The 14,423-nt window shown below is 41.1% G+C and overlaps 1 protein-coding gene across 1 annotated transcript in view; it reads right to left on the bottom strand.

The window, feature by feature from the left end:
• Window positions 1-277: 277 nt before the first annotated feature.
• LOC150078518 (gamma-interferon-inducible lysosomal thiol reductase-like) overlaps window positions 278-14,423 on the bottom strand; it is a 51,344-nt gene continuing 37,198 nt past the window's right edge. Inside the window, exon 7 of the mRNA XM_090384589.1 lies at window positions 278-470. Coding sequence (XP_090240715.1) covers window positions 384-470 — 87 coding nt within the window. The 3' untranslated portion in view covers window positions 278-383. The remainder of the gene's footprint in view (window positions 471-14,423) is intronic.

Here is a 14,423-nt window from a genome sequence, read left to right on the forward strand (position 1 = left end):
TACTGAAGAAATGGTACAGGAAGTACCACGAAACGTCTGAGAATAGATTCTTTAAGAAATTAAAGATTACACTCAACGCAGGTTTAAGTGCACCAATTTTCACTTTCAACAAGATAAAAAAAAAAGGCAGATCAGTTACACGTGATATCATTTAGAGTTGACAGCAGATGTTGCTTCGATTTGATTCTGGTAACGGAGTTTGGTTAAAGATATCTCTCCGTTTTAAATTTGCATTTAATTCCCATCGAATAACTACTCATTACAAACGTGTTGGTAATTCCTTAAGCCAGAAACTTCCTTGTTACGTTAGTGTCACCTCTTGATCCGAAGCATCCTTCCTCTAATTCCAGGTTTAAAGGACTTGTCTGCGACTCGCGAAGTCATCAGAACCGCCGCTTAGATAGATAATTTAAACTCATTTCTGTGGAAAATAGAGCGGAGTGGCCTTTGCATATTGGAGGTAGAGGGCCCTAAAGTAAAGAAATCGATTTTCATTAGATAAAAATACAGCATTCATGTACTAATATTTTATATTTAAAGAACAACAGTATTTAAATTTATTTTAAACTAGATCCAAGCTGCTGGCCCGAGAAAGGGGATAGGAAAGCAGGTAGTAAGTTCATATGTGCTGAGGTGCAATAAGGCCATTTTAATGGAACCTCAAACATCCTTACAAGAGTGGTAAAAACAACAGTTGGCAACGTAAATATCGTTAAAATTATTCTAAAATAATTATTTAATAAGCGAAATAAATGACACACATACACAATTTTACATGTGATATCCCTTCCGAAGCTAATATTCAGGGTATTGTTCAAAGTCCCCACCATAAGAATATTTTACGTAGCTGTGCGAATAAACAAGTAAGAAAGCTCACGCCAATAATTAGAGTTAATAATTTTTAGTATTATTATTCTAGTCAATTAGTTCGTATATTTTCAGAATAATTAACGTTTGCTAGTCTGAACACATTGCAATAAAGGTGGTGTGCGAATCAAACGTTGCTGGTTTGTATGTTTAGCAGTTTTAGGAACCGATAATCATTGACCCAAAATTCTGGGATCCACTGAAGTGTGCACTGGCTGCAGTAGTAAAGGACGAGTGTAATTTTTAGACCAATATAGTAATGCGTGAATTGGCCAGCTGCTGATTGAAAACATTTCTGCCTATCTGCTTGTGCAGTTGTTTCCAAAATTTCAGAACTTTTGTCACTCGAGTTAGAGTTAAAAGACGCTCTTTGGATTCATGGAACACCAAAAGAGTGATTGTCATTGCACTAAATGGAATTGTTCCTAATCTCATGGCACACCAAAGTGCTGGGGCGTATACGTCGCAAGCCACAATACTACAGCAAGTTAAGTACGTTCGATAATGCCTCAGTCTCCAAGCTGAACAGCTGCCACTCGAAGACACTGATAGATTGTAGGGAAACCTTGTTAAGATGACTATAGTTCATTCTTTACGTTTATTATTAGTAATAAACGTAAAGAATGAACTATTATTATCTTTTATTAACTTTCACAGTACAATATTAAATTCCAATTAATATTGTACTGTGAAAGTTAATAAAAGACAAGAGGAAACATTAATTGTTTATTTTTAACTTTTTCTATATTCTAATTTTTCTAATTAGAATATAATCTGTATATCAGTGACGCGGTTTTAGGTAATGACTTTTGAAACAAAGTTTCAAAAGTCATTACTTGTAATAGTTATTAAAGTATAGGTAATCACTTTGAATTTAAAACTCAACTGTGTCCATAAAGCTGCTGCAATGACATAATTCTGTACTTGTCTCGTCCATGCACAACAAAATGCGATATGTCTAACAAAGCATTAGCATTCATTGAGTTACACAATCTGCGATCTAATCAAGCCGTAAGGCTCCGATGACGCCAAATGCATGTATTCCGGGAAAGCGTATGAAAATACCACTGAAGATGGTATTTTCATACGCTTTCCCAGAAGGACATTGCATCCTTAAAGCCTTTACTTGCTAATCGTGATAAGTTTACCACATATGCAAACGAATTAAAATACCATTGTTACAAAAGACTCTTTTTCCATCAACCACACACCGATCTTCAACACGATAAACCGCTCAGTTTACTAAGAAGAGAAACATCAGTGACGTGACCATAGTGGGGAATTCTCCAGTTCAAAAAGTTGCCCAACATAATAATTAAGGCCTCACTTAGAACAAAGACATTTTTATCCCATTTTAAAGCCAACTGTACAGAACACACAGATATTGGCAGTCAAACAACAGACCTGCAACCTTCAAAATCCACATCGTCATTGGCTGTATTCTCCGTTGTACTCAGTTTCCCTATATGCCTCAGTAATATGGTCTTCTGCATCCTCAAATGACCAATCCAGATTCTTATCCTTTGAATACTCCTGAAAGTTGAAGAGTAATCTAGTCAGCCGCTTACAATTTCAAAATCAGTCCTGCTTACCAATCTAAATATGCCAATATTTCGTCGTCATATAATTTCTAGGAAATTTTGTCATCCTGTTCGGAAGCATTAACTCAACGTAAGAATTGTTTCAGGAAGGGATCCACATCCGATAAAACTTCTTGGATCCAGGAGCATCTTAATCCATATGAACTATATTTATGCAAAACTTGACTCCCAGTGGACGGATTTTGTATTGATTTCTTTTAGAAAGATTTCTAAATTTGATCCCAAATTTGATTGAAATCGGATCAACGGAAATGTAGCAATTATTTTCCTTTTCCATATAATTTATATGGAAAAAAGAAAATCATAGATTAAATGCAATTTAATGCAATATTTTTAGCTTTATGCAGTTCGCGCACGCATTTCGTGTATTGTAATGCAAGGCTCGTGAACATGGTGTAGCTTTGAAGAGATATACAGTATATTTAATTTTCAGTGATTATCCTTGTGAATATTGTATTTGACATGGATGTAACCTGTCTCCACCCTTATTAGACAGCTATAAAGGGGTATTTCTTCAGAAATAAAGAGATAATAATTATCAAGCAGATTTCCTGCACTTCAGTAGCTTTCAAGATACCCAAAATTTAAAGATCAATTCCGTTTCCCGTAAGCCCAGAATTAGATCTCTTGATTATTCTTATTTCTTTGCGTTTGTTGGAGGTCAGGGGTTTCATTTTGAACAGCTTTTCGTTTTCTATTGTGCGCCTTGTATTGCTTGTTAGCATTGGACAGTAGTGATAAATTCCTTAATATTTCTGTATTCAATTTATGCTTATGCCTGTCGCCATTTTTCATGAGTTTGTGGTCCCAAGTTTACATAATATAAAACAATTTCACCCAATGTGTTAGAACTAAGTTAAATTTGAGTTAAAAATTCTGTGTTTTTTCTGAATTGTTTACTCCAGGACACTGTAGTCATGATTCTTCTTCCCTTGAATTTAGACATTCTGATCTTTCTACTTGCAAACAGAAAGATAAGAATTCCCAAAAGGAACAAATAATATAAAATAATAGTGATGATATTGAAGATGACTGTTCCTCATTATATGAGGTTATTTCGGAAATGAGAAGAAACATAAATTTTCCTTCTGCAGAAACTAATAAAATTACGAAGAACTCGGGCAGTATCGTAATGGACAAATGGTCCAACCTTGAAACTAGCTATGAAATCCCGGTTAGTATAGAGCGTACTCAAGAAGCTGAACCTGAGGTTTTGGTATTGCATATTGTTGCAAGAGTAGGATTACTTATGCAAAGTAAGGAAAGTACATGGACATATGCAGAAGTTACGAGACAAGAGATTATACCTAAAAATAAAACTGTTCGAGCTAGGGATACGTTAATATTTAGAGCAGCTGAGAATAGTCAGTTGAAGAGGTAAAGTTGAAGTACAGAGGTAAATAGCTGTAGTTGATAATAATACTTTGAAGCCCAGAGTTCAAAAATGCTAAGTTTAGGTCATTAAGATTAGCAGGAATCAAGAGATAGAATTGGATTTGAAGTCTGATTCTGGTTTCTTTCTACGTCAGACACTTCTGCTACTGCAAGTATTTCAGCATCCGTTCCTAGAAAAAATCAGTTCATCATTATTAATATATGATGTTCCAAAAGAATTAGATAAGGGAGGCATCATCGAAGATCAATATCATAAAAATTTAGAAGATCAAGGAATTACGTTAGACGAGATGAAACAAGGATCCGTATTTAGATTCTCTAAGTTTGCTTACTGTGTCCTTTGGGTGATGAGCTTTATTCCAAAAATATATAAAAAAAATATTTTCAGAAATGGACAGGATATTTTTATCACGGAACTCTCATAAATTTCGGCCATTCACTATACTAACAAAATGTTGCTTATGCTTGGAATTTGGTTATACGACTCAACACTCTTCTTCATGTGGACATTGTGCAGATAGTGGACATGTGTTTGCAGTGTCCCAATCGAGATGTCTGCAAATTGTATCAGTTGCAAACGCCGACGAAAAAAATTCCGGCATTCTAGACAATCAGTCGCTCGTACTGAAAACTTAAGTGTTAGAGCAGGTAAGACTTGAAGTACTTGATGAAGAGTAATATTTCAGAAGATATAGAAAGTGGTGTTTATCTTACTTCGCAATTTTAAATTTTAATGATGCATTAAAATTGTCAAATTAATGGTCAACGTGCAAGGATAGTGTCAGATGAAATAAAAAAAAAAAAAAAAAAAAAACCGGGGGCTCGCATCTGGTGAGTATGAGTTTGGCACACCCAGGGTCCTAGCTGGATATCATCATTCTTCTCTTTCTTGGTAATTCCCTACTACTTTTGACTCTCTCTCACTCTCACTCAGGGTAACTCGGGAACATTTTTTTTCCTGGTGCAGCATAAGCCTCAGGTTTCCTTGCACCGTATGGCGTATTAATAATAAAATAAGTCTCAGCAGAACAGTATTCTTTAGACGTCATTTCCATACAAGAACCATATACTGTTTAAAGTTCAAATGGGCGATATCCACTAAGTGGCAGAATTTTATATACGTTCAAGGATTATTGAACCAGTAGAAGAACCTTAAAACATGTGTTGTTCTTAATAAAGATTTAGACTGACGTACAAGTTATTCTGTAAAGATTTAGCCTTAATAATGGTACATGTTCTGTGTACTAAATATGCAACTTGTGTGATGATTACACATTTTTCGTGTAACGTTTTTACTGTCTTTATACGCTCCTCCATCTGACTTCAACACTACATTAAATTATTTAGATCACGCTACTCATGTGTTGTGAACCAATAACATCGTAATAGCATAAGATGTTAATGGCAAATCAAGGTTCTGTCATAGTAATATTACTGTTATACTAAGAGTAATCCTCTACTATATTGGCATAGTAGAGGATTACTCTTAGTAAAACAGATCCCGACTTATAATTCGTAGAGGAATTATAAGTTGGATCTGTTTATGCATAATAAACAAAGGTCTTATTACAACATACCTGGGAGAATCTTATATGGATGTTGCGAATCTAGTAGGGAAGGATTACGTAACAATATATTGGAATGGCAATTAAGGTCAGGTTGGACTAGCAGTGATCATCGAGTCATAACATTCACTATTGTAAATAGATATTATTGAAGAGGAACTTCATTTCATTTAAACATCCTGGTAGATCATGGAAGATGCACTCGCTGAGCTTCCACATTACATAAATAATTCTTAATATGAATTAGCGATATTTATCGAATTTGAAGAGGCATTCGATTCCTTACGATGTGTGTCTGCCTTAGAAAGACAGCGGCGCGCATTGTGTCCTATGCAACTGTTCTAATTATATAGACCTATTTCTCAGGAAGATAAGTTATCATGAAATCTAAATATTATTGTAGTATAAGATCGGTGTCTAGAGGGTGTCCTCAGGCATCAGTATTGAGAGACTCCTAAGCTGGAGTATGGCTATACAAGAATGGATCGAAAATCTTTCAAAAACTAAGGTAATAGCAGCCCTAAGGCAATAATGATCTTTGTATGTGCTGGCAGAAAGAGAAGTGGTAGCATATACTCGAGTGTATTTTATACATTCAGAGTATAAGGGTGATTCAAGAGGAATAGTAAATATTTTGGGAAGTTATAGTACCAATTATTCTGAGTAAAAATGTTCATATAGACTTGTCCAATTCTCAATGGATACGGAAATATTGAAACTGGCGCGCACAGCTCCCTGAATCAGATGTGACCAAAAAGGCGACCTAACCATTATTATTAGTGGCAGGTTAAGGGCTACTCTTGAGAATAATGCCAATTTAATATTAACAGATTTATTCTGTTAGGCTAAAAATCATAAGTTAAAAGTACACTGGTGTTCAAAGAAAGTGCATCACCCCTTAAAATTGTAATTGTCGCCCGAATAACGTAAGTATATGGCAATATTTCTTACAGATTGCATCAGATAAGATTGACACGCGTAGGTGATGTTAATATTGCATCAGCTGTTACTTTCAACTATATAAGCACGCTCTGCAAGACTTTCAGTCATTCCTTGCTTGTGTCAGGATGGCGAGTTACGTGCAGTTGACGCCACGAAGAAAGAGTTGCTTATGTGAGGATGTTCTTTCCGTCATGTTGCTTGTAGAGTGTCCTATAATCAGTCGGTGAGTAGATTTCTTTCCAAACTCAAGAATACTGGTTCTGTTGATAGGAAAAAAGAACCGGACACAAAAGAGTCTCTACCCCAGAAAAGACCGCGTTTTGAAGGGCTTATGCCTTAAAAACCATAACGCTTCTTCGTCTGAGCTGAAAAGAGAATGGGAAGAACATACAGCAGTGGTAGCAAGTGCAGTAACAGTCAGAAGACGCCTCTTCAAAAATGGACTTGTAGCCCGTCGTCCTAAGAAGCCCCACCTCACACAAAAAATGAAAAAGGCCCGATTAGTTTTGTATAAAGTGTATTCGTGTCTAGCGCCACTGGAGGTTCCCCCCAACTCCGTGTTGCTTTCGTTGTAGGTGTAACAGTTCACTGTAAAGGCCAGAGATTTAAAAGTGTATGGATTTTGAAAGTGTAGTGTTGTGTACCGTTGTTCTTCTGGCCATTTAGCCGCTAGACCCCTCCTGGGGGCCCAACGTTGTCCACACTCAGCCTCGTGGAGGCAGACCAGGTACCCAGTAGTTGATATTTTACTCTGGCAGGCCCTGCCACCTAGTTTCCTGAGATTTCAGTGGCTAGGGCATAAAAAATTAAATTAAAACAATAAATAATCGCCGAAAAAGGGTTAAGCCGAAAGAGTTTTGCGTGCGCGGTTTGAATTTGGACATATTTTAATTTTTAACATTGTGTGGGACATGCGCTGGTGTATAGACAGAGTAGTGGAGGGAGGCTAAAGACTGGGGGGAAAAGCCAGAAGTATGGGCACAATAGAGTAGGTGTCCCCAAAAGCAGTGGGGCAGGCCTGCCCCACCAGGAGTAGAGAAGTGGGGAGTGGAAGGGGAGGGAGGGAACAGGAAACAGTCTCCCCCCTGCCTGGGGCGCCTCCGTAGCCAGGTGGGAAGGAGTAGCAGTGCGTAGCACACGCTTCTTGATTAGACCGGGGTTCGAGACCGTCACCACCAAATACGGAGGATGCGAAAGGTCAGGGAATGACCACCGCATATCCTGGAGCAATATGGCCTTAGTTGCTAATGCTCCTAAAAACCAAATAACTAACTAACCCCCCTGCCTGGGGATTGGGAATTAAAGGTGAATAGGACTAGGGAGTCCTATTCAGACCGCCATATGGCATACTGCAAGTAGTTCCTGCATTTATGTCCAGTCCGGGTTTTTTGTCACTTGGTTTGTTTGCATGTACTCATCTTCGTCGGTTAGTTCCTGTGGCTGTCTGACCAGGTTCCTTGTCACTTTGCTATTTTCTTGATCTTTGTAGGGTCCTGTTGGGTCCTTTGATCCGTTTGTGGCCTCACTTTGGTCGGGGTTGTCTTCTTCCATGCTCATTTTGATTTCCTCTTGCTCTTTGCAGTCTTGTGGGGTGGTCGATTTTCTTCGAGTATGTAATTTGCTTTCATTCATTGTGGATGGAAATTTCCTTTCTTCTTCGGTCGAAGGCTTCTCGTGCAAATTGGCTGAAAGCCGTGTAGTTGTCTTCTGTGTCCAAGAGATGGTGTTCTTTGTTTTTTGGTATGTACTGTATTTTAGCTATTAGCACACTTCCGTGTTCCTCATAGCACTCACAGTCGTCCATTATATGATGCCATGTTTCAGGCTCACAAGTGCAAGTTAGCTCTTCCGTTATACCCAGCATGTTCAATTTTGCCTTGAATGGGCCATGGCCCGTTAGTAAGTAGGTTGCATTTAACTCCGGGTTAAACCACGGGGGTGCTTTTGGATACGTCTTGGCAACCAGTGGTATGAATCTCTTCGTCACTTCGCCTTTGTTTGATGCTGTCCATCTGTCCTGCCACAGCTGTAGCAGGTGAGTCACGATTCTATGCTTTCCTGCTTTGCGGTTGTTGTTTGGTTCTAGGGTGAGTCCATAGATTGTAGTGGGTGTTCCCTTAAACAGGTGGTACATCAGCCCGCAGCAAGTCACCTCCAGGTCCAGTGGGAGGACTCCTGTCAAGACCTGGAGGGCGTGCGTGCTCACTGTTCTGCATGCACGAGAGATGATGAGCATAACGCTACGCTGGATTGTGTCCGGGTGTCTTTTATTTACTACTGTTCCTGCTTTTTTGTACAATATCGGGGATCCGTAGGTAATGGCTGGGATGAAAATTGCTTTGTAGTAGAGGGACAGGGTTTTTCTGTTTATTCCCCAGTCCCTGCGTGAGACTCTTGCTATTAATGCTCCATAATTCCTTAGTTTTTATTTCAGGTGGATGATGTGAGGGGTGAAGGATAAATAAATAAATAATCGATTGTAATTCCTAAGTATCGTATTTGTTTTGCAAGTTTGATGGTTGCTCCTGCTAACTTTATTTGCGGTGGTCGATGTCGAGCACTCCTTTCAGTAGAACAGAGTTCGTTTTCGTGGGTGAGATCTTCAACATGTGTAGCTTTGCCCAATCCTGTAACACCTGTATTGCCTGGTTTGCATGAGTCTCCCGGCCAGTTCTGGAATCCGACTCCACCATCAGGACCAAATCGTCAGCAAAGGCCTGGCACTCACTTCGCCCAAGTCCTGAGCCAGGAAGTCGTCAAAGACAATGTTCCACATGAGCGGCTCCAGGACCGAGCCCTGGGGGCATCCCCTGCGGACCCATCGAGCCACTTTTCGAAAAGGTGTTACCACCTCAATTCTTCGGTCAGTTAGGTAATCCTTTATACACTTGTAGAAGTTTGTTGGGAGCGCTGCCTCCCGGAGCCGGCCGACGACGCTCGGCCACCACAGGGTGTCGAACGCCCCGGCGAAGTCCACTGCGATGATTAGGAAGTACTTCCTGTCGCTTTGGGTTGCTTTGAATAAAAGGTTTTGGACTGCTATGGTTGATAATCCCGGTTTGAATCCATATTGTTTTGGTGATTCTAGGTTTGCAGCTTTGTAGTGGCTCATAATTCTTTTATGCAACAGATTTTCGTATAGTTTACTCAGGGTAGTCAGTAAAGCTATCGGTCGGTAGGAATCCGGTTGTTCCGGTAGCTTGTTAGGGTTCTTCAGGATGAGTTTCAGATTTGCGGTTTTCCAGGAGGTCGGAAATTTCCCCGCTTGCAGGCAGCAGTTTAGAAGTTTGAGCAGGAGTCCAGGTATGTGTTCCACAGCCTTTTTGATCAGCTCCGGCTCCAGAAGGTGCGGTCCCGTGCATTTCCCATTTCGCATCTGTGCCGCAGCATTTTGTGTCCTTCATGGTGAAGGGCGGCTCCATTTGTTGCGATGTGTATGCCTCGTTCGCTTGGGAGATTTCTTCTTGCTTGTCACTGAGGTTTTCTGGGGGTTCTAGAATGATTGTATTTAGAACGTTATTAATTGAATCATCCCATGTTTTAGTGAGGGATCCTTGAGGCGTTTTTGTTGCCGTCGTTATTTCCCCCCTGAGCAGCTTATTTGTGGTTATTTTGTATACAACCCCCCAGGGGTACTCATTTCCGGTCGCAGAGACTAGTCGCTCCCAGGAGGCTTTCTTATTTTTCTTTATTTTTTTCAGTGTAGGCATTGCGTAGCTGTTGGTATTGATGTCTTAGATAAGCTACCTTTGCCGGTGGCCAGGTTCTCCGCGCCTTCTGGTATTCTTTTCTCTTTATTTGAACTTGCTTTCGTAGCCTTTGTAACTCCGGGATCCACCACGGCATGGCGCCTATGGAGGGTGTCTTCCTTTTCATCGCCATTTTCGCTGCAGTGGTTATAATGTGGGTGACTGTCTCCTGCATCCTGTCTACGTTTTCCATCCTGTCACTCTCCCATCCGGTCACTTCCTCTTGTGCTTTGCGGATCAATTGTTCTCGAAAGAGCTCCCAGTTTGCCCTTTTGATGGCGAACCTGCTCGCCATGTATTTGCCATTTGTTGGTCTTGGCATCGTTCTCTTGATATTGAAGGTGATTGTGCAGTGATCCGATGTGGTCCAGGCGTTTTGCGCAGTCCAATCGGTCACATGAGCTTCTATGTTTCTTTTGGTTAGCGTGATATCTATGGTTGATTCCCATAGGGTGTTGCAGTATGTCGGTAGATTGAAGGGTTGATTCTTTACAGTGAAGATAGAATTTGCTAGGAACTCCTAAAGCCTCTGTCCATTCCTAGTAACTCGTCGGACCGGTGTAGTGCTGTGCCAGACAGGGGAGCGGCAGTTTACATCGGCGCCGATTACGACTCTTTGTCCTGCTAGGGTTTCTTGCACCGTTTGTAGGTAAGTGATAGCGAAATCTATTTCTATTCCGGGTCTGCAGTACAGCGAGATTATAAACAGGCTGCCAACAGAGCTAATAATATGGGCACATGCTGCCCATGGCGTGCAGAGTTGTAGTATTTTTGTCGTGGTTATCTTCGGGTTCCGTACTACCACCGCCGCCCTCGGAGTGTCTTCGTTGCATTGTACAATTTTATATCGGAGCGGATAGCCCCTGACACCCTGTGTGGGTGTAGGGCTCCTGTATCAGGATAACATCTGCGTTAGCCTCATCAGCGCTTTGCCGTACTTGGTCGGCCACTGCTCTGGCCCGCTGCGCGTTTATTTGGTGCACCACAAAGATTCCAATATTAAATTTCTTATGGTGTATCCCCATAATTGATTCGTGACTGGTATGAACTCTTAGCTTTCTGGTAGGTTGGGCAGTTTGTGTCGCATGTGGAATGGGCATGATCTCACCTCAGGGATTTGCAGTTGGTGCAGATGGGATCTTTTTCTTTCTTTGGGCAGCTGCTGTAATTGTGGCCCATTTCAGAGCAGTGGCCACATGTTGCTTCTTTTTGGGCGCAGGTGTGTTTTGTGTGGCCGTACTTGCAGCATCGGAAGCACCTTGGTACATCCACACATTCTCTAAACCTATGACTGCTCCACTCTATGTATATGGTGTTTTGCATTCGTAGGATCTGCCATGCTTCGGGGGCCAGCTCACCACCCAGTTGCAGTTTCCACTATTTCTAGATTTTGTTCTGTACTTGGGTATAATCAGCTGTTTTTCATCCTTGTCAGGTAATTGGTTTAGGAGGTTTTTCCTGTATATCTCTTCCCTTACACTTTCAGATGTCATATCCTGGTCAATATCAAAAATGATTACAGATGGCCCTTTTCTTTTGGGGTCCTCCGTGGTATGGCCTAGGGTGAAGATCTTGGGGTTTGTTATTATCTGCTGTGCTTCTTCTTTGGGAGGTGCCTCCGTAGCCAGGTGGGAAGGAGCAGCAGTGCATAGAACAGGCTTCTTGATTAAACCGGGGTTCGAGCCCGTCACCACCAAATACGGAGGATGTGGAAAGGTCAGGGAATGACCACCGCATATCCCGGAGCAATATGGCCTTAGTTGCTAATGCTCCTAAAAACCAAATAACTAACTCTTCTTTGGTTGCCGTTTCAGTAACTATTCCGGGGTTCCTGGTTTTTCGGATAGCTTTGATTCGAGTAGCGCCGACGTCCTCTTTCAAGTTCTCTGTGACTTTCTTCTTTATTTCCTCACTGGTGGATTTTTCATTCCCTACTGGTCGTACGACCACTATGTTGGGGTGGACAGAAGGTTTTTTTTTTGTTTTTTTTTGACCGATTGACTTTTGGTCTGTACATTTGTAGGTTTCCTCAGCGTTTCTGCGTAAGTGGGTGCCTGCTGTGGCATTTGTTTTGCCCCACATTCCATAGGCCTCCAATTTGGCCTTATTTATTATTGCTTCTACGTGGATCTTCTGTAGAACTGTTTCCAGCTTGGTCCAGATGGTCACAATTTCTCCTCTGAGGGCAGTGGTTATTCTGCTAGAGAATTCCTTCAACTTGTTTTCGAGCTGCACCCGGAGGACCAGCATCTGGTCCAGAACAGAACAGCGTAGGGTCCATGGGGGGGGGGGGGGGGAATTCCGAATTTTTTGGTGCGTCATTGGCATCCCGTTTGTCCTCTGTAATTGTCATTCTGTGTGGCAGCTACTTCATTTGTCTCCTTTTGCTCGGATTACGAGCGTGTTTTCCTTTCTGATTTCGGAGCAGTCATTTTCCTATTTTTTTCCTTTGGTCGGGGGACTCCTCAGCGGGGTTCTCCGTCTCTTCTTGGTTTTCTATCAATATCGAGTCATTATTTTTATCTTGTTCCGCAGCGACGGTAGTTCTGTCCGATTTTCTCTCCATTTTGTTGGTATTCCGGATTTAAGAGGTTTTCTGGATTATCGGGTTTTGGGCGTGCTAGTTGAAAGTAAGGCTCCAAGAGCTGTCGATGGACCCTCACCACAAGTCCTTAGGTTTATTACTTATCTTACAACTGTTAATCGCAAATTTAAGTTCTCCCCTTGGTCACGTGGTGGGGGAGGGAACAGCCTAGTGCTAAAGTGCACCCAGAGCGATGGGATTAGTTCCCTGTGGTGTTTTCGGGGAACGCCGAAGACGACAGTGACATCACGATTTCAATGTGTCGCACGAGTAAGAAGTTCACGCGTCATCATGGAAAGTTTATGGGAGGGAGGGGAAGAACAAAAGTCATGATTTTCTCTATAATATTGCTTTAAACTCAGTCCAGAAATATTGGAACGTTGTTTCTGTACAAGTTAACACAGGAGACAATCACTATGAGGGCAGCCTCCCCAGTCAACGGCCAGATACCAGCGTGCCAGCCACGTTATATTGGTCGGCTCTATTTCCCTGCCGTCAGCCACATGGTGACCAGTGCGGTCTGGCAACAAAGGAAACAGATAAATTACGCTGGGATCTAACTTAATACCCGGTAGAATGCAAAAAGTTTCTCACCGAGGGATTCCTGTACTGTATATCTTCTTGAGAGAACATAAACTGTAGTTTAAACACATTTTTTACACAAAAATCACGGAGCGATATATCGTACGTCCGAACACAACGGCGGCCATAGTTCTATCTTAGTTTTGTGTAAGGAGCGTGTCAAATGGAGTGGAAGTCGTTATTTTCTCTGATAAGAAATTCAACCTGCATGGCTCTGATGGGAGACAAACGATTCGCTGTAGACGTGGTGAAGAATACCATCCGGACTGTAAGGTGTATACAGTGAATTCCCTAACAGCCAAATGATATGGGTTTGCATTTCGTATCGCGGAGTAGGTCACCTGCAGTTTATAAAAGGTTCCGTAAATGCCAATGGATACCTGGCTATATTGGAAAGCAAATTGCTGCCAATCATTAAAAACCATTTCATCCTGCCAAGTAACTGCATCTTTCAGGACGACTCTGCTCCTTATTATCGGGCGAAAAGTGCAAGTAGGCACTTCTGTAGTTACTTTAGCTTCATTTCTGCATTAGAGGTTCGACAGTAATCTGTTTTACATTTGTTACAGGTGAAAAAATGGTTGGAAGAACGATCTATTACAACTCTTAGTTGGCCAGGAAACAGCCCGGACCTGAATCCTATAGAGAACTTTTGGCATTGTGTGGAATCTGCAGTTTCCAGAAATAAACCAAAGACCCTTCGTGAACTTGAAGCCATAATTCGTGTTTAGAACCACAAACTGTCAGTTGATTATCTTCAGAAATTGATCTTGTCAATGCTTCAACGGTGTGCTGCTATCATCAGGGTCGGTTCAATTAAATATAGTTTGCACCTGGTGAACTTTTCATTTTGTTTTCCATTTAAACTGATAAACTGAAGCAAACTGAGGGCTTCTGATAAAATTTCAGCAGTGCTTGTCGTGTTTACCAAAACTGCTGTATAAAGGTTGCACATGCATATTTTTGAATATTTTGAGAGCGCATGTCAAATATTACTTAGCGTTTCCTTAACTATTAATAAATATCTTTTGTTTATATTTCTGTTTGTGATGCTAGTCATTAATGTAACATACCATCGCGAAAAAGGGTTAGAAATGTGCAGTAATTCCTAGGTGATGACTTTCTTTGAACACCAGTG

The sequence above is a fragment of the Mastigoproctus giganteus genome, chromosome 11, assembly GCF_048544385.1.
Source record: "Mastigoproctus giganteus isolate SK-2022 chromosome 11, ASM4854438v1, whole genome shotgun sequence".
In the NCBI taxonomy this organism is placed as follows: Eukaryota; Metazoa; Arthropoda; class Arachnida; order Uropygi; family Thelyphonidae; genus Mastigoproctus; species Mastigoproctus giganteus.